The 21,356-nt window shown below is 42.8% G+C and overlaps 1 protein-coding gene across 1 annotated transcript in view; it reads left to right on the forward strand.

Annotated features, from left to right (window-relative positions):
- LOC308403419 (NACHT, LRR and PYD domains-containing protein 12-like) overlaps positions 1 to 21,356 on the forward strand; it is a 420,441-nt gene that overhangs the window by 160,422 nt on the left and 238,663 nt on the right. The window contains exons 8-9 of the mRNA XM_080892815.1: positions 2,847 to 3,044; positions 5,200 to 5,376. Of these exons, the coding sequence (XP_080748941.1) occupies positions 2,847 to 3,044; positions 5,200 to 5,376 (375 nt within the window). The remainder of the gene's footprint in view (positions 1 to 2,846; positions 3,045 to 5,199; positions 5,377 to 21,356) is intronic.

Here is a 21,356-nt window from a genome sequence, read left to right on the forward strand (position 1 = left end):
TGATTGGTTGCTGACCTTGGTCACCTGTCCACTCTCACCTGTTTGTGTTTGCTCTCTCTTTGCTGTCTCCATCCTCTCTCTCCTTTCTCTCCCTCTCTGTCTTTGTACGTCACTCAGGTCCAATGGAAACAGTGACATTTACAAACCAATCAAAGACAAACTGATCCATGTCAGGTTATAACAATATTCAAAGTGAATACAGGCTGCTGCTGGACACAGACAGGTAACATCATTTTGACTTGCTGTCACCTGGATCTGGACTCATAAACACTGAAGCCCTGAACAGGAATACAAATCATTTTCTGCCAACTAGCGACACACCAGCAGATAATGGCTCAGAAAGCTCAAATGAGCCAATCATTTCTGTGTTTAGTTCCCCTGAAATCAGATCTGATATCAGCAGTTCCGAGTTCATTCATCATTATTGTCCAGTGATGAGATTTCTGCTCTGTTTGGTAACAGTCAGCAGGTTTTTCCTGCATGTGGACGTGAACAGTCGTACCTGACAGCAGGTAGCAAACAGAGATCATCTTTCCAGCTGGAACTCTTCACTGAGCTGAACTCATTCAAAATGTTCTGGAGTCAAAACAGGAAACAGTCCAAATGTGTGTCTTCACTCTGACTCTGGATCAGATCTCAGTGACAGACTGTGGACATTATGGAAGCCTAAATGTGACACCATCTTCCTCCTTCTTCTGCAGATTAAAGCCAAACAAAGATTCTCATTAAAAGTCTGCAGGTCTGAGAGAGACTCAATCGTTGTGTCATGTCAAACACAGTAAGAGGAGCTGAAGCACAGATGTGAAGAGCAGATTCATCAGATTATGACCTCACTCTGTTTTGTCTTCATATACATTCAGTCTGTGTTTATAATGCAGATTTTCTGCATTTATAATAACACATTTTATATTTTCTATCATCACAGACTGACTCAGTGTGGACTCTCAGAGTCTCACTGTGAAGTTGTGGCCTCAGCTCTGAAGTCCAACCCCTCCCATCTGACAGAGCTGGACATGAGTAGAAACTACAAGCTCCAGGATTCAGCAGTGAAGCTTCTGTGTGCTGGACTGGAGAGTCCAAACTGTCGACTGGAGACTCTGAGGTGAGTTCACTGACTGCGGCTGTTGTAGTTTTTCTATATTTCAGGTCTTTGATTGATGTTTGAACCTTTCTTTAGTTCCTAAATGTTCAGGATGTGTCTGAAGACAAATGTGAAGAAGTTTGAGTGCTTTCAGAAATGTTGTCTTTCCAAACGACTGAACAACAGTTTTTCCTTTTGGCTCCAAACAGAAGTGACAGACTTGAGCAGGGTTCATTTAAAGGCTGACAGAAGTGGAGTGGTGACGGGGAGATGTTTGACAGGACAGTGTTTCAGCCTCCACAGGTTCATGTTGTGCTCCATCAGTCAGTGAAGATGAAGTCAGTGCTGATGAGGCTGTAGAGTGTGTGAGGGATGTGAATGAGGATGATGAAGATCTGATGATAGCAGATAAAAACAGGCTGCAGAGACTTTGAGCCATACAGGGCACACAGTGTGTGTACAGAACAGCTGAAATCATTATGGAGGCCTCACTGGAATATGGAAGCATCACAGTACAGCTTCAGTGAAGCATTAAAGTCTCTGATATGAGATGAGAAATGAAGCAGCCAGAGCTTTTTCATGAGTGGAAATCCACTGTGACTGTGAGCTGCTGCTACAGCCTCCAGATTAGCCAGCAGCTCATCCTGCTCAACATTTTCTCACCAACTTTAATGGAAGTGTGATGTTTTCAGCTGGAGTGATGGTCAGGGTGGCCTCCCTCTCCTCTTCTTCTCCTCTTCCTCTTTCATTTGTAAAGCCACTTCTGCTGCTTTCATTCATTTGGAAGTCCTGTAGCTGAGTTTGGGAGAGACTAACAGCCTCGGCAGCAGAGGGGAGAAAGGCTGTAACACCACCACTTTACTCTGTTCTACCTGTCACATCATTTTATCAGGAAACAAATATGCTCATGTTTTTACTATGTTTGTCTTGAAGATGTAAGAAGATCACATGGTGCTTTTTATTATTGTGTTGGTTTGTTTCCTGTCTCTTGGATGGAGCCCAGCTGTGCGTGGCCCCTGGGCCTGTGGTCAGAGTGTGTGCTGGATAATCCGGCCCAGGATGAGGCCAAACTGACATGGGATGAAATGTCTGTCACATAATTGAGCTTAGTGTAGTTTCATTTCTGCACAATTTAAAAACAACCGAAACTTTGTTCTGTCTTTTCTATGTTATACTGTAGACTTTCTTTGATACTGTGTCCAAAAGGAGCAGCTTTTACTTTGAAGGGGAGGCGTCTCTGTTTCCTCTTCAGGTTGGATGATGGAAGCAAATGAGTGTGTGATGTTCTTTCAGTGTTGCACTTTGTAGACGCTCCCTGAGCACTGGTCTCACAGCCAGCTGCACATAGAGACCGGTGTTGTTAGTCCAGGTCAGAAGATGACTTGTTGGAATGAAAATGAGCTTGTAGTTTGTCTGCTTTAATAATGTGACTGGAAAAAGGTGTTGGACTTCAAACATGTCCATTTCTTTCACACTTCACCTTTAAAAGTGAAGCCTTGTGGTTCCTGGAAGGAAAAACACGACTTTTTCAAGTCTTTGTCCTGTTTTTATGAGAAATGTACGACTTTAATGTGAAACATTCAGAGTTTTTTCTCTTGTTGTGTTTGTTTGAAGCTGCTTCCTGTTGGCTTCAGCTGTTTGGAGTTTCCATTTTCTAAACTTCTACATTCTGAACCTTCTTCAGCTCTGAACAGATGATGAAACACTGAATGATTTCAAGCTCACACTTTGTCTAATAAACTTACATCTTTCATTCTTTATACAGATTGATGGACTGTGGTTTGTCAGAGATCAGCTGTGATTATCTGGCAGCAGCACTGAAGTCCAACCCCTCCCATCTGAGACAGCTGGACCTGAGTAATGACTACTGGTCTTCAATTAACAACAACAAGCTGCAGGATTCAGGAGTGAAGCATCTGTGTGGTTTCCTGGAGAGTCCAGGATGTGGACTTGAAACTCTGAGGTCAGTCAGCATGTTTTAGTTGTGCTGAGATGAATATGATGTGAAAGTTGTGCTGACACTAAACTGCAGACATCAGGCTGATATTATACTGATCCACACTGAGGATCTTCATGGTAAAGTCTGTTTTCTTCTTCTCTGGTTTAGTCCATTGACTGCAGCAGAACAATGTTCACATTTCCAACAGTGAGACTCAACGTATGGCCCGCGGCCCACACACGGCCTGCCCACCTTTCCTGATTCAGAGAGAGGGGACCCTGATTAACTGTGTAGTGTTCTTCCTCACAGTTCTAAGTATCAGACACAACAATGAATAATCCACAGCTGACTGTCTTTAGCAGGTCAAAGGTCACGGCACACAGCAGACAGTGGGAAATATTATAATTCTGATCATTTATCAGCACATATCCATATGTATAAAAACAAAGCTGACACTGTGAGACTTGATCAGAGGTGTGATCATCACAGCAGAGGCCTTTGTGTCAAAGTCACTGAGGATCAAACAGAAACACATGAAGCAGATTTTCCTGTTCTGGCTTTTTATAGCAGATAACCTTCAAAATATTCTGCAGTCCATCAAAAACTGAAGCAAACCATGAATCAACATGTGAACATGAGCTGATGCTGCTGAAGGGAAGCAAAGTTACAGAGGTTTGATTACAGACACAGCTGAGAGTTTGTAATCTGTCATCATTTTAAAAGGTTTAAATTTCTTCAGTATTGAACAGCAGAAATGAGGCTTTGTTTTCGGAGGCCGACAGCAGTGAACACAACAGCAGACTGGTGCGTAATAAGCAGTGAATAATGCAGGAAATAGATTTTTGAAGGTAAACTGTTCTTGAAGTACACTGAGAGAGAGAGAGCTGTGCAGGAAGTAAACGTCAAAGTCAGAGAGAATTCATGACGATGTTCATCAAACGTAAAGCGTAGTTTGAATCTTCTTCTGCTGCTGGTTCACTCAGTTTTGGTTGGAGACAGATGAAACCTGCAGCTTCAGGATCTGTGAGCTGTCCACTTTCAGCCCCGACGGCGTGTCCGTGTACGTGCCGTCGAGTGAACGATCCACGCTCTGTGTTTCCATCTTTGTGTGTTTAGCTGCTCTCATTTACTGTTTTATCTGTTTGCTTGTTGTTGAAATACTTTTGGGAGCTTTAACCTGAGATTCTGGCAAAATACATTTATATTAAAAATCGATTCAGGATTGAATGAATCAACATCGCTTTATTCAAATTAAAACCATTTAAAGAGGAAAATCCATTTTTTACACCCGCCTCTAATGCTGGGTAATGTCAGCTGGTCCATGTGCAGCTGGCTGTGAGGCTCAGGGAGCGTCTACAAAGTGCAACACTGAAAGAACATCATCCATAAATATTGAGTAATAACTGGACTCTCATACAGCGAGACTCAAATGCCTTTAAACATCAGCTTATCCTGCTGATCCAAGTCCAACACTGAGTTTGTAAAAACATGTTTGTCAATCATTTTGTTTGGTTTCTGAGGAAAATGATTCAATAACTTGCTGCTAATACACAACATTTCATCATATTTCCTCATAACCCTCTTTTGTCTGACCATTTGATCCCATTTGAATTTGCAATAAAGGATCCACAGAGTTTGGTGACAATAATGACAGTAGATGTTTGTGTGAAAGTGCTGGAAGCAAATGAGTGTGTGATGTTCTTTCAGTGTTGCACTTTGTAGACGCTCCCTGAGCACTGGTCTCACAGCCAGCTGCACATAGAGACCAGTGTTGTTAGTCCAGGTCAGAAGATGACTTGTTGGAATGAAAATGAGCTTGTAGTTTGTCTGCTTTAATAATGTGACTGGAAAAAGGTGTTGGACTTCAAATATGTCCATTTCTTTCACACTTCACCTTTAAAAGTGAAGCCTTGTGGTTCCTGGAAGGAAAAACACGACTTTTTCAAGTCTTTGTCCTGTTTTTATGATAAATGTACGACTTTAATGTGAAACATTCAGAGTTTTTTCTCTTGTTGTGTTTGTTTGAAGCTGCTTCCTGTTGGCTTCAGCTGTTTGGAGTTTCCATTTTCTAAACTTCTACATTCTGAACCTTCTTCAGCTCTGAACAGATGATGAAACACTGAATGATTTCAAGCTCACACTTTGTCTAATAAAATTACATCTTTCATTCTTTATACAGATTGAGTTACTGTGGTTTGTCAGAGATCAGCTGTGATTATCTGGCAGCAGCACTGAAGTCCAACCCCTCCCATCTGAGACAGCTGCACCTGAGCTTCAACAACAAGCTGCAGGATTCAGGAGTGAAGCATCTGTGTGGTTTCCTGGAGAGTCCAGGATGTGGACTTGAAACTCTGAGGTCAGTCAGCATGTTTTAGTTGTGCTGAGATGAATATGATGTGAAAGTTGTGCTGACACTAAACTGCAGACATCAGACTGATATTATACTGATCCACACTGAGGATCTTCATGGTAAAGTCTGTTTTCTTCTTCTCTGGTTTAGTCCATTGACTGTAGCAGAACAATGTTCACATTTCAAACCTTCAAAGAAGAAGAAAAATTCTCCACTGGATAATTCACTGTGAAACTCTCCAACTCTTCATTCCACCTTAAAGTCTGTCTGACACTGAAATCCAAAGCAAAATGTGCGTTTGCTTTACAGACAGCAGTCCAACACAAACATACACACATCATCAAAACACAGTCCAACATCCAAATCACCTCCACTGCCAGCATGAATGATGGGAAAGAGAAGGAGGAACACTCTGACATTCAGGGTTAGAATGAGTTTCATGAAGCAGACTGTGAATATCAAAGCTGTATTAGAAAGCTTACATCAGGGGTGTCAAACTCAAATACACAGTGGGCCAAAATTCAAAACTGGATCAAAGTCGCTGGCTAACATTAATATTCATTGAAAAAAAATCTTCCTCCAAATATAACAAGGACTCTTTTCTTATGGACTCAAACAAGTTTTGCTGAAAAACTGAATATGGAACAAGCAAAGCTTAATACTAAACAATATATATAACTTATATAACCATATATATAACTTAATATTACACACATTAAATAACACATCAGTGGAATTCATTTCTCAAATAAAAAATGTATTTGCAGCCTTCTGAATTAAATTTTATCATTTATTAAATTTTCATCATATTCTCCCACCTGTCCAGAAAGCTCCTGTTTTCTGCATTTCTTTTTTTCCATTTTGGGAGAGGTAGCATGGCAGTATTTGCATGGTTGCTATGACTATGGTCAACAAAGGAGAGGGTGCTAATGGGTCCTGTCATGACTGACGCGCCAAAACACCAACAGAGCATTCTGGGAATTGTAGTATTAGCAGTACAGGCACTGTATAAAACTGGCAGGTCAGCTCTAATAGTAATAATGGATTTATATAGCGCTTTACAAAGCACCCAAAGGGCTTTATAATACCACTATTCATTCACTCACTGGTGGAGGCAGCTACGGTTGTAGCCACAGCTGCCCTGGGGCAGACTGACAGAAGCCAGGCTGCCATATCGCGCCATCGGCCCCTCTGGCCAACACCAGTAGGCGGTAGGGTAAAGTGTCTTGCCCAAGGACACAACGACCAGGACAGAGAGCCCGGGGATCGAACCGGCGGCCTTCCGGTTACAGATTCGATTTCCAACCTCCTGAGCCACGGTCAGGAGACAAAAATAGTAATTTTTTATGGCTTCGCCGGCCAAATGTGATTAGGGTGTGGACCAAATTTGTCCCGCTGGCCAGAGTTTGACACCTATGGCTTACATCTGACCCAGAGGGGCCATCACATCACATTTAGAAGCTCCCCTAATGGAGCCACAACACATGTCCAACACTTAGTCTGTCTTGTTGGACCAACTGGAAGAAATGATTCAAGGACTTAGTCACAGAACAGAGATTCAAATCTCCAAAATCCAACTGGCTGCATCAGGACATATAGTCTGAAACTCTACACAGTTTCCTGTTTGAAGCTGCTTCCTGTTGGCTTCAGCTGTTTGGAGTTTCCATTTTCTAAACTTCTACATTCTGAACCTTCTTCAGCTCTGAACAGATGATGAAACACTGAATGATTTCAAGCTCACACTTTGTCTAATAAACTTACATCTTTCATTCTTTATACAGATTGAGGGGCTGTGGTTTGTCAGAGATCAGCTGTGATTATCTGGCAGCAGCACTGAAGTCCAACCCCTCCCATCTGAGACAGCTGCACCTGAGCTGGAACTACAAGCTGAATGATCCAGATGTGAAGCAGCTGTCTGATCTTCAGCAGAGTCCAGACTACAGACTGGAGACTCTGGTGTAAGTAGAGTGATGGAGTGAGTGGGTGGTGCTGTCAGCAGTATTGTACTAAACACAGTCAGTATGAAACAAAGATCCAGTGTTTCCTGTAAAGCTGCAGCTTCTCAGTGAAGCTGTGAGAGGAGAATGGTGACAGGCTTCAGGATTGGACACAAACACTTCCTGTTTCTGACCTTTATGGTCACCATAGTAACAGCTGACATGCTCTGATCAAACGCTGTCAACAGCCAATCAGCTCTCTGAACAAAGCAGCACGCAGACCAATGACTGCATTCATTTCCAAGTTTAAAGCAGTGAAGAACACAGTCTGTAGGTGAGGAAGAATTTAGTGAGAGCAGATGTTTGGATGGAATTCCTCCAGTTAACAGCTGGAACCGTCCATCTGGATTGTTGGGCTTGTTGTTGGGGTTCCTACAGAGCTCAGAGTGGACACACCAAGGTTCTTCTAATGAATGAAAGTCCAAACTCAAACTAGGAGGGAAAAACATCTTCATCAACTTCAATAAAAATCCAAAGATTAGAAAAAGTGAAGCAACAATGAGTCCTAGTACAGTCCCAGCACTGAAGTCCCTGCTGCTCTTTATACTGGATGTGCTGCATCACTGACTGACAGCTGATGAAGAGTCTCTGGAAACACTCGTTTATCTCCTCTGCTCTTCCTTCTTCTCTCTGCAGGTGGTGATGATGGTAAACAGGACGGTGTGTGTGCTGAGAGAGGAGGAGCTGTGTCCTGATGATCCAGAGAGGTTGAAGCAGCAGCAGCTTGTGTGTAGAGACGCTCTGACTGGGCCATGTTACTGGGAGGTGGAGAGGAGAGCTTCATCCAGCAGTGACTGACAGAGGAATGAGAAGAAGTGCAGATGACTGTCAGTGCTGCAGAGTGAACTGCTCTGAGAACAGCTCCACTGTCAGACACAATGTAGAGTCCAGCATCATCCCTGTGTGTCCCTCTGGATCTGACAGAGGATCATCAGTGTATCTGGACTGCTCTGCTGCTGCTCTGTCCTTCTACAGTCTCTGCACAGTCTCTGTCTGACTCTGGCTTCAGACCCTCCTGGATCAAACTCACCTGGAAAGACTTTCAAACATCACTCAATAGATTTGAATACAGAATATATTTGATATATACTGTAGATGTACTGTAGAGTTGCAGTTTGTCACTTGTAAATACAGTCTGTGAGCAGCTGTGAGCTGAAAGATCTTTCTAGAAACACGAAATGTTTTCACTCTTCTGTTGCTTTTTCATATATTTCCACAACATTAATATTGATCCCACCTGTCTCACCTGTTTCATGCTTTTATACATAATAACAGGACACGTGTGATCTGAGCGCTGCTGTGGTTGCTGTGCTGCACGTCTTCATTTAGATAACAGAGACATCTAGTGGTTCAGAGGGGGAACTGCAGGAGGTGGAGCTGTGTTTTAGCATGGAAAACTTTTTATCTTTTAGGCGCAGATACAAATATGACAAGTATCAGTGTGAGATACAAAAGGTCACATCAGTCAGCAGAGGGAACAGTGATCACACAGCAATGTAAGAATAGAAACATAACAGTGAATCTGGACATGTATACAGATGGAAGCAAACAAACAGGATGTAACACTACATTAAAGCCACAAATGGGAAGAAAACAAAGCCAAAGGAAAATATATTTGATCTCACCAAGTTTAGGTGGAGTTTATTTTCCTTGTGCTGACTTTTTACAGTCAGTTACAATAACTTGTACTGCGTACTAGCTAACATGACGGAGTTTCTATACAGCTGGGTGGTGCTATGATGTTACTGATAGTGAACTTTATTTTAGTAGAGTTTCCAACCGTCCTGTAAAAAACAAAATCGTCTCGTATTCAGAGAAAATATTACGCGTTTCGTGTTGAGCTGAGAAGGAACACAGTTTGTCCCAAATACACAAAGCTGGATTTATTCTGTGTTTTTACACTGTCATTCTCTCCCCTCCCTCTCCTGTTGCTACTTCAATCATGAAACTGATCAATGATCAGCTGATCGGCTTTTCTCTCTTGTTTTTTTATCATCCACTTTGCGCCAGAAAGAGGAAACCAGCGGATGTCACGCTAAACAACAGCAGCACGTTTAAGCTTGATCAGCTGTTGTTGGAATTTATTTAACATTAATTTCTAGTATCAGCTGATGTTTGCTGGAGCCACAGCTATAAAGCTGCTGGTCAGGATGTCGGTTTGTATATGTGGTGAGAGGGAAACATGAAGATGAAACCAGGAGATGTCCTTACTGAATCATCAGAGCTGAACAGGTGATGGAGAAACAGGTTTACCTTTCAGGTGACATGAATGAGTTGATGGGAAGTTATGAACTGTTTCTGAGAGACTAATAACACCAGGATCCTTTTCTAAGTAGCTGACAGCTGGTAACTGTGCAGGGGCGGGTCTAGCAAAGTTTTGCCGACCTAAACCAGGGGGTTTAGAGTATCATAGAGTTTTTGTGGTTTGTTTTCTTTAAGTCATTTCACAGATTTTCTCTATAATTTCAATTCCTTGAATAAAACAACAAACTTAGGGGATGATTTTGTAATCCGACTTTATGTAGGAAAGATTTGACTAAACATAAAACAATCTTCCAACTCAGTCGTCATTCTTATCTTGTGAAATCAAACCAAATGTTCTGTTGTCTCTAAATCAGGGATTGATGAAATCTTTGGTTGCATCCATTTATGAACATGTTCTCATTCATATTAAATCGTAGTCTAAGTCCTTCTTTAGAGGGATAAATGTCATTCATTAACTTCAAATGTGTTTCTGTTGTTTTGGGGGGAAGTTTGAAGTCCATTGTTCAAAGTCTGTTAATGAAACTTTATGAAGTTTATGTAGGATGTTTTTCCTATTTTGTATTTGTTTGAATTATGATGTATTTCTGACTCTTTCTGCCATGATGCCAGGTCTCTCTTGAAAACAACATTTTTAATCTCATTTAAATTTTCACCTGGAGAAATAAAGATGATAATAATAATTTTGTCTTCAGGGAATCATTTCTCTGTAAAACAGCTTCTTCTGAAACTCTTGTTGCATTTCTTGTTTATTGTTTGCTGGTTTTAGAAAAATGTCATCGTCTTTGTGTGAACTTAAACTCTACATGTGGTGTCAGCTATAAACGAGCTCTAGAGTCTAATAACGATGCTTTTATTATTGTCTGGTATCCAACCTAACCCTGTGAAACACCAGCAGATGTTAAAAACTGTCTGGGTTACACGTGCATCACGTCGTGTGCTTCCTAACATGGATATGATTGGAATCTGGGCCTGTTCAAGCGGTGCTGGTATCATTGTTGTTTCTGAGACTTTCCAAATCTTTACTGGATAAAAACGTAGCAACTGATGGATTTAACATTTAGCACTCAGACTGTCCCAGAAAAGGCGGAGGTCTGGAAGTTGATGTGAAGGTCTGTCTTGCTGCTCAAGTCTTGTTCTCTCCATCTGCACCTCAGCCATTTGAAATCTTGGCCTTAACTATTGATCTGTTTGGAAATCAGACTGTTGTTGGCTGCTATCAGCCTCCATCTGCTTCCCCCAGCACATCACCGTCTCTGGTTCAACTTTTATCTGAGCTGCATTTTAATGACGTCTTTCAGATGGATGATTTTCCCAAGGCCAGGGCCTCGGGGCCTTGGGTCCTGGTTTGTGTGTTGCCGGGGTTGTGGGCGGGTGGGTGCATGGGGGCCCATCCCTGGCGCAGGGTGCCGCCGGTGTGTCGAGCCACCTGGGGGGCTCTTCAACCGGTGGGGGACATTGTCACACCTTGCAGGAGCTTTCCTCCCCTCAGGAACTCTCTGCAGGAGGGGGAGATACAGGAGAGGTGGAGGAAGATCTCAGCCTGGGCGTCTATTGTCTCATGTAGTCTGGAAGACGAGTGGATGGTGGGGTGGGTGCAGTTTTCTCTGTGGTGGGGTTGGGTGGACTGTCCCGGGCTCTGTGGGGCCGGGGGGCGCTGCTGCGCTGGGCCCCGGTCTGGATGGGCCTGGGCCCCCTTTTCCCTGGCGGGTCGCGGAGTATGGGAGTGCCTACTGGGGTCAGCGGGGGAGCTGCCCCCCCCTTCCTTCCCTCCCCATCTCCAGCTGCCTCCCTCCTCCCACTCCACCACAACCACCCACACATGCAGGGCCTTGGAGTAGGGGTATGTCACCAGGGTGCAGAGGAGGCTACCCCCCCTCTGTCCCCTTCTGGCTGCCTCTGCCTCAATTTTATCCCACAACTTAGACATTCACATTACTCACACCCTCATTACACATACATATAGGATCTTGGGGGTGGGCACGATACACGGAGTCCAAGTTACCATCAGGGTGTACACCTCACCCCTGGCATCGTTGCCCACCTCTCAATTTTAAATACACGTAGACATTGAGGGCTAACAGGAGGGACTATGCGCTTACCTGCTGCTCTCTGGCAGGTAGCTCCATGCCCTCCTGGGTTTTAATTGCACCTTAGAACACACATGCATCAACACTACTATGAGCGGGTGGAGGGAGGTTTGGAGTCTTCTCTCACCCCCGTTCTCTGCGGCCTGCTGGAGCGGGGGGGCTAGGAGGAGTTGGCCGTCCGGCTGCGGTCTGGGGTGTGGGGCCTCCCTGCTGCTGCGGAGTCCGGGCGGTCTGCCTCTCCCCACCGCAGGGAAAAGGGTAACACCACCTGGGTCTGGGTGCGGTTGCCCCCTCCAGGGGCGGGGGTACCTAGACCCGGTTTGTAGAGTACGCTTGGGGAGTGTGATCGTGTATACAGCGTCTCTTTATGTCTGTCTCCACGTCGGTTGAGTGTGAAGTGCACATGAGAGCATGAGGGGGGGAATGGATGTTTGTGTCTGTGTGTGCCTGTATGTTTGTGTCTATATGTCAGGTTGGGTATCAGACGCCACCTCTCTGGGGACATCTCGGGCCCTCCAAGGTTTGGAGGCCTATCTCCACCCACCACCACTTCCCCTGCCGGTGGTGGACTCCCTCAGGTGTCGGTGCGTTGGTGGTTCTTTGTATCTGGGGGTGGGCGTCCGGGTACACACCGGCTCACTCCTTGGCGGCCGCTTATTGGGGCTCGCTCGGGCCATTTCGGAGGTGGGGTGCCCCCGGCCTCTCGGCCTGGGGCTCGGTCACTCAGGCACAGCTGGCTGCCGGCGGAGCTCGCTGGCGCGTCACTGCAACTCCCCCTGGCTTCTGCTCCGCGGCTGCTGAATGAGCCCTCATCTGGGACTCTCCTCAGCTCTTACTGGGACAGTGGCGCAGCTGCCCCTCTGTGGGTCTTCCTTGGTCTCTTGTGTTCTGGGGGCCTCTGGATGTCTGGAGTTTTGATCTCCTCCATACCTGCTTGATACCATAAAGGACAGGGCTGTGGCTCCCCACACTCCCTAGCAGATCTTTACATGGAGAAACCTTTGGAATGCAAGCATGCTGATCCACACAGGTATGCACACAGGTGTACACACGGGTATTCACAGACGCGGACTACAGCTTTCTTGGCTGCTGCCTCAAAGCACACTGTGCACTGTCTATCTTGAGTGTTGCACAATATCGTTTATTATTTAGTAATTATTGATATCTATGGCTAGCTAGTTTATTGTGATGGTGCTTTTTTTTTCTATTATTATGTTGCTCTTTGTTGTTTGCTGTCTCCTCTGTTTTTTTTTCTCCATACAGGTGACCCAGGAGTTTTTTTTTTCTTTCTTTTTTTTTTCTCTCTTCCCCCCCTTCTCACCGTCTCTTCTCCCCTTTGGTTTTCTTTCATTCTTTCCCCCTGTCCTATCCCACAGTTATGTCTGTCCCGTTTGCAACTGAAAAATTCTTTTTTTTAAAAAAAAAAAAAAAAAAAAAAGATGGATGATTTTCATTGGGACTGGCTTTCTTCTGTGTCTGATGATTTTAAGGCACGCTGCTTGTTTTTAAAACTGACTCAAATTATTTAAAGCCTCACACGCCTTGATCCTAAACACCCAGATAAATCTGCTCTTATTGACCTTTTTTAACTAATATGCTGCGTAAGTTTTCCACATCTGCAGTTTTTGCCAACGACCTGAGTGATCACTGCATAGTTGGTGCTGTGAGAAACACTAAAGTCTCACGCTCCGAGCCCGCATCAGTTTGAACTGGGGTCGTATTAAACAGGCTGACAATGTCAGTTTGGGAACATTTACAGGAGAGTTGTGTCTACTTTGTGGACAGACACGCCCCTTTTTGCCAGGTCAGGGTGAAAGGTCGGGACAGGCCTGGTTTGGTTCAGTACCGGCCGATCTCCTACATGAGAGAAACCAGGCCTGGGCAGGAAGTCTGGCTCTGATGCTGATTGGCTATGTTTTCATTAGCTGTGTAATCGGATTACTGCCTCCATCATCAAGATCCAATGTAACTATTTTTTACTTTAACGACTGACAGTCCAAACGACCGTAGGAGGTTTTGGCAAACTATAAAGTGTCTCTGCCAGCTGTGACTCCTCAGAGCTTCCTCCTCACTTATATATCGACTCCACTCCTGTGTCACACAAAACTGAAATGTTGCTTTAACAAACACTTTGTTGCTTCTTGCTCTTTGTTCAGCACAGTATCTGATGGTAAACCTCTTGCACACAACTCTGCTCGTAGTTCCTGCTTACTGATACCTTTTCCTTCACACCTGTCACAGTAGAAGAGGTTTGTAAGGCTTTGAATAGCCCCAACACCAGAAACTCGTCCTCACAATCGTTCTCCTTCCTTCTTGCACTTGGCTGCAAATATCATAGCTGAGCCAGTGTCTTATATTTTTAATCTTTCTCTACAACAGAAGGCTTTACCACAGATGTGGAAGTGTGCCTCTGTACTCCCCCGCTGAAAGCTGGTGATTCTTCCACAGTTAGTAATTACAGGCCAATTTCCAAACTCTGTGTCTTATCTAAGGTTCTTCAAAGGCTCGTAAATAATCAACTTCAAAGTTATCTGGATGAAAATATGATTTTATCTCCCTTCCAGTCTGGTTTTAGGAAACTGCACAGTACTGGAACTGCTTCGATAAAAGTTCTCAAAGACGTCTATGAAGCGCTGGATGCAAAGAACTACTGTGCAGCTCTTTTTATTGATCTATCAAAGTCTTTGACACTGTTGACCACAACAAAAACTCTTCTGGCACAACTTCACCTACTTCCAAGCTGCGTGGAGAGGATGAGGATCTAACAGCACAGGAACTCCAGCAACACTCAGCAGCAGCTGCTCCCAGTCCCTTGGTTTATGAGCTGAGCTGCTGACCACAGCATTTTATGTCATAGATTACTGGAAATAGGCCTTTCAGACCGAGCAGCTGGCTGCTTCTCTAATGTTCTTTTGGACATCAGCAGTGCGTTCAGCTCAATGGTCTCTCTTCAGCTTTTTAAATGTCACTAAACGAGTGCACAGGGTTCTGTCCTGGGCTACTTATGTCAACGGTGTGGCACAAAATCTAGATGCATCTGTTCATTTTATACCATCAACATAGTTTTCAAACCATTACAGCAGCTGTTGATAGTATTCAGTCTCAGCTGGCTCAGACTGGCTTTAAATGTAGAAAAAACCAAAGTCATGTTGTTCACAAACAGAAAGAGGGTCCGGCTTTATTTCCTTCTCCTGTATCTGCTCAAAGTATTTCTATTGAAACTGTGGCCTCGTACACATACCTCGGTATTGTGGTTGATGACAGTCGTTCCTATAAGCCACACATTGAACATCTAATAAAGACACTGAGGCTGAAGTTGGGCTTCTCTTCCAGGAACAGATCATGTTTCACAGGAAAAAGCTTGTTGCTGCCACCTTTTTTTTACCTGCCCTGGATTACAGTGACATGATTTATATGAATGACTCTGCTCGCTCTCTTCATCTGTTGGATTTTGTCCATCATGGGGCATTAAGATTTATAACTGTCTGTAAACCTTTAACACACCACTGTACTCTGTGTTCTCTGGTTAACTGGTCCTCATTGGTCTTACACAGGATGGTCCATTAGTATCATTTTATCTATCAATCTGTTTCTGGGTTACTGCCTCCTATTTATCAGAGTACATGTTAGGCAAACAGTTCAGTCACAGCCTGCAGTCTCAGGACATCATTACATCCACTGTTCCATCAGTTCATGCAGAGCTTGGGAAGAAGGCGTTCTCCTTTTCTGCTCCGTCTTCATGGAAAACATAACCGAAGGATTTAAGGCTCTCCGTTGATTTCACTTGCAGACTTCAAAAGACGTACACATGTTTTTGTGAAACCATCTCTGGGAACTTGTTCTCGTTTTTAATGTGACTGAGTACATTACACAAACTTTTCTCTTATTGTTGTAATTTTAATATGTTTGTCTGGAACAGGTCTCTCTTGTAAATGAGACATTGAGTCTCAATGAGCCGACCTGTATAAATAAAGCTTCAATTACAAAGTCCTTTGTTTAAAAGTTCCTTCAGCTGCCAGTGGGACGTGCTGTGGCTCTATCGGTTGCTGAGCCTTTATATTGTTAGTTAGAAACTACAAATATAATGGCTCACTGTATTTCAGAATCAGAGAAACTTTATTAATCCAGGAGGGAAATTGAGTTGTCATAGCAGCAAATATACAAGAAACAACAAGCACTCATATAAAGTGAGTGTAGAAACAGTTATGATAAATAAATATTCAGATAAATAGAGAAATACAGAAATATAGGTATAAATATACATACCAGTATAAAAGGATAAGTATGTGTGCAAATATATTGTGGTGTACAAAGTGACAAGCTGCATTGACGTAACGTTCCCTCAGACAGCGGGGTTGAAGGAACCTGTTGCTGAAACTGCTGTGCAGATTGTCCAGTGTATCATGGAGGGGTGAGAGTCATTGTCCATGATTGACAGCAGTGTGTCACAGATCACCTCCTCCAGGTGGTCCATTTACCATCTGAGCCTTCGTAGAAAGTAAAGCTGGCTCAGACCCTTTTTGTAGGCAGCGTCCATGTTGGCAGACCACTCCAACTTGTGATCCAGATGAACTCCCAGATACTTAAAGGATGTGACAATTTCAACATCATTCCCACCAGTGCAGACAGAGGAGGGATCTGTTTCTGCCAAAGTCCACCACCAGCACCTTTGATTTGGCCACATTCAGTTTCAGGTGATTCTCCTCACACCACCTCACGAACCGACCAATCAGCCCTCTGTATTCCTCTTCCCTTCCCATTCCCTCTTTAATCCAGGATCTCAACCAGTTTGTTATGTTCTCTCTTATAACTTAACTGGTAAAGTAACAACACCTGTTTGGTTGTTAGTAACTTACTTTATTAACCATGTAGTGGAAAGGCACAGGCATATCAATGCGCACATGCACCACACTTGGTGTTCTCTACTTTACCACAAAATATAAACTGATTTTACTAAATACATAACAGCTCCTCCCATCCAGCTTTGATGAACACATTAAGTATCAAACAATCGAGATATTTTCAGGTAAATGCCGTAACCCAATAATTGTACTTAAACTGAAATATGACACCTACTCAGTGATTTATAACATAGAGGTAGGTTGTTTCCTCTTAAACATTTTAACTGCTTTCCTTACAAAATGAACTGGAAACCCACAAGTTCAGTCTCTGAGGTGCTCTGCGATTTCTCTCAGGGTAACGTCTGCCTGTTTGGTCAGAGTCCATAGTGCTCTGTGTGGAAAGTTCAGGTGTTTGAACATTGGTGGTTTCACGTAAACCCTGAACCTCAGGTGGTGAAGCGAGGGCAAACTCTTCTGAATCTTGAGGTGTAGATGTGTCCTCTCAGGTTGCTCTGGAACCACGTGACATTCTGCATCTAGAATCTGATCAACATGTCTACGCCAGACTAATTTGGCTCCAACATTTATGGTGTATATCAGCGGTCCGGTCCGTGAATGAATCGTGCCAGACTGACATTTCCCATTTCTCTCTCTCTCTCTCTCTCTCTAGGTCTCTCTCTCGCCAGGGCTGAACTCATTATGGGTTCACGCCCTTGGCCCACGCCCTCGGAGGAAGAAACACCTGTGCCTCATCAGTGTGGGCGATATTTAAGCCAGGAAGCAACGGCTGTTCTTCGCTGGATCGTTGTGAGGATCGCGTCAGTGAAAGTCGAGCATCTAAGTTCCCCTGGATTCTCCCCGGAGCCCTGCCCCCCTCACCTTTTGTACATAGCACTGCCCCGCATCTTTGTATATACACTCATTGGACATTGTTCTTTAATACATTTTCTTGTGTGCATCATCCCTGGAGTCCAGCGCCTGAGTCCCCTTTGTACATCGTGACACTTTGAGGGTAAACACAAGCTCCAGCAGCTGTGCTCTGAGGAAACAAGCTGTCATATTTTTCGCACTCTTAGACAAACTTAAAATCCTCTAATTTTCTCAACAATTGACAGTGTGCTTTATTGGCCTAAAACTATGGTACATTTGCAAATTGTGTGCACAATATTAGAACTAAATTATTTTATATTGACAAACAGCGGCCCACAATAAACTGTGACTGTCACCAGGTAATGTGGGCGTGTTTGCTGAATAAGCAGCAGGTGTTAAACAGCTGACAGGTGAACAGGATGCATGCAGGTAAACTCGAGGGCCCTTTGAGCTGATCGGTGGTGTCGTGAGGAGAATTTCAGCTCATTATTCATGTTACAGAAACACAGAGGTACGAGACCAGGCAGAAGACTTTCTGATTATTTGTTTTTAATTAAAATAATTCCATTGTTGTCTAGTGATGGTGTGGTAAAGCTCTGTGAATGTGTCCAATTTTCCGGCCAGTTGCTTCGCCCAAAGGCAGATCACACAAAGCCTCGTTTAACTGCTTATTATGAAGAACTGACATCTGCTGGTCATTTAATGTTCAGAGCACTGCTGTGAGAATACCTGTAGGATACATACCAGCGGATATGTGAGCACGTGCACAGCTGCAGGGCTAGAAGGGGCCAAATGAATTAAATAAATAGATTCCTAAATAATTAATTAACTGTGTCAATAAGTGATTAATTAAATATATTTAAAATCAATAAATTTGAAATGAATTTATTGGAAATTATTGGCATTAAATCAATGATGTATGTATTTAATTTATTAAGTATTTTGAACTTAATTCATTAATGACATTTAATTATTTAACCCTTTACAGCCGATCGGAGCGGACACGCTCTGTTTTGCGTAACTATTTTTAAATCCCGGTAGCTCTGCAACCACGTAAGCTAGCACAATCATTTTTTTTGCATATGAAACTGGAGGAGTTGTACTTACATCTTATGCCATCAGCTTGTCCTAGGTCACAGTTTCCTTCCACATATAGTTTTGCAAAAACTGCATAAAAATCACTTGCAGCAACAAAAACATGATATTCCAGAAACACGCTTCGCAGATCCATCAGCTGTTTGTAACACTTCCTACGTCCATCAGCGCGAACTATCACATGACCGCATGACCTGCCCGAAACCGGAAGTGACGTCATTTTGCGGAAATGTAGTTTTTTTTACCATCGTGGCCTCATGAGCTTATACTTGTGTTTTTAAAAGTTATGTTTGACTTCATGACTTTCTGTGTCGTTTCTGGGATGCTTAGGACTCATATTGCACTGCTGGAAATAGTTTATTGTGATGCATATGCTGTTATTTTGCAAATTTGCACTATAATATTTATTTTCGTTTTTCCTGCAGTATATAAAAATTGGTGTATTTCAAAAATAAAACTATGAAGACACTTAAAATAAATTTCCTGTGGTGGGAAACTAGTTTGTGCAACTTTTTTGTATTTACAGTTTTGAGGGATAAGCCTCTTAAATTTCTCTAACTAGAAATATATGTTAAAAAAACAAAAACGATTTTCAATTTTTTTGTAGTTTATTGCACTTTTTTGCAATTTATGTAATTACTATGCACTTAATGCAGACGTATTATTAAAGTTTGGGCTATAATGGTTGTATTGATGTATAGCAACTTGAAATGCTCCCAAAAATGGCTCCACAGCAGGTAAAAATATAATATAAGCTCTGGCGGACTTGGTTCTATGGTAGGTCTTAAAGGGTTAATGATGACTAATTGATTGATTATTGATGATTAATTAACCCTCCACATGATTTAACCTCTATAGAGATGATATTTTATCTAGATCACACTCTCACAGTAAGACACGGTGGATACACAGACGGACCAGCAACTACAATGAAGAAGACGCGACTTAAATACACAGAGAAACACAGGGAGATTACACACAGGCGGTGGACACAGCTGGCAGTAATTAACGAGACGAGACAAGGGAGGTAAAACTGAACACGCTCACATGAGATGCAGACCTTCACAATAAAACAGGAAACAAGAAAACACTACACAAAGCTGCAGACTCGACACTGAGACAGAAAATGACACAGGGAACTAGAACTATACTATACAGACACAACCGAAGGACAATTCCTAAAACATGAATAAACAGACACATAGATTTCCAATAATAATAATAATAATCAACAAAGCACAAGAGTAACAAAACGATCATTCAAAAATAAACCAAAACATAATAAACTTCGAATGCTGGGTCGAACCAACCCAGAACTGTGACAGAAACACTCAGGTCAGCGTTCTTGAAATGTTCAGTAGATGAGGTTTAGAGGTTTACAATCTAAGGTTTAGATTGACTAATGGCTATTTTTAACTCCTGTTTCATCTTTGGCTGCAATTTCCTGTTTGCATTTAGCTATTTTTCTCTTCTGTAAGAGTATTTGTCATGTCTGCAGGCTGTCAGGCTGCCTGGTCACAGAGGAAGGTTGCAAGTCTCTGGTCTCAGCTTTTAGCTCCAGTTCTTCCCATCTGAAAGAGCTGGACCTGAGCTACAATAACCCAGGAGAGGCAGCAGTGAAGATGCTTGAGCAGCTAAGACTGGACACTCTGAGGTATGTAGATGGCCGTTACAGCCACAAACAGTGTTTGATAGATAAGGAAACTGGCTCTGTCTGATTACTTAATGCTGGAAACCAGTGTTATTTGAACAATCACACATATAGGAACATTTTTCCCATTCTGGTCTAACTTAAACAGTAGATGTCTGTATGGGGTCTCAAAGGACAAAATCTCTGTCAGCAACAACGGTGCACCCTGTTCAAACTGATCTCTGGAAAGGAACTGACATTTTCACTCTCTTTATTTATTTTAAGTTTTATCTGTGTGCAGAGACCATGTCCAGGACATGTTTAGCCTGGCCCAGCATGAACTAGAAATACTGGGAAGTTGTTTCCCCAGCTTAGAAAACAAATATTAGTAAAAGTAAATGGATTACTAGGTCACTCAGCTTAACTGGCCGCCTACTAAAATGGGCTATTTTGCACTGCTAGTTTGCTGCTTCTGAGCGTTTACTACTGAAACTTGTTTCTGCTAAAATATCAAATTGATCTTCTGGACTTTGTGATGATAGTTAGTAGAAAACAACAGAAAAATAGAATGCAGTCAAAGTGAATTAACTTTGGTCAATCAACCTTGAAATTCAAATTATAATAAGAAATAATCATTCCAACAGAAAGAAGAGATTAAGAAACAAAGGGATGGAGCTGGTGGAGGAAACCGGGTCACTGGTTGGGTGTTAGGCCCAGACTAGTGGGTGTTTTTGACTGTAAAGTGGATGTAGTATTAACAACCACTGGTCCTGTTACCCTGCAGCCTGCACTGCAGGATATGTGTTGCAGCACTGAGAGCTCCAGAAAGAGCCTTCATGGTGGCCCTGCAGCCAACCAGCACTTCAGTCAAATGCTGTCAAAAGTGGTCCCAGAGACACTGTTAGCTGTAACCATCAATGACCAAGAATTGTGTCATTTAATTCAGGGTTTCCCTGTATTGTTGTTTGATATCATTTCTGAATAAATAAATCAAGATGACGAGCCTTTAAATGCACTTATGTTAGTATAAATATACAAATATAAAAGATAATTTTCCTGTTAGGAGAATAAGAAATAAATATATTCATCACATGCATCAAATCACAACCTCCTCCTGCAAGAGTGCAGCATTGTGATTGGTTGATGCTGTTTCCATATTTTATGTTTGTTTACCTTCAACAAATTTGCTCTACAGAGCATT

Source organism: Rhamphochromis sp. 'chilingali', assembly GCF_963969265.1.
Source record: "Rhamphochromis sp. 'chilingali' genome assembly, chromosome: 1".
NCBI lineage: Eukaryota > Metazoa > Chordata > Actinopteri > Cichliformes > Cichlidae > Rhamphochromis > Rhamphochromis sp. 'chilingali'.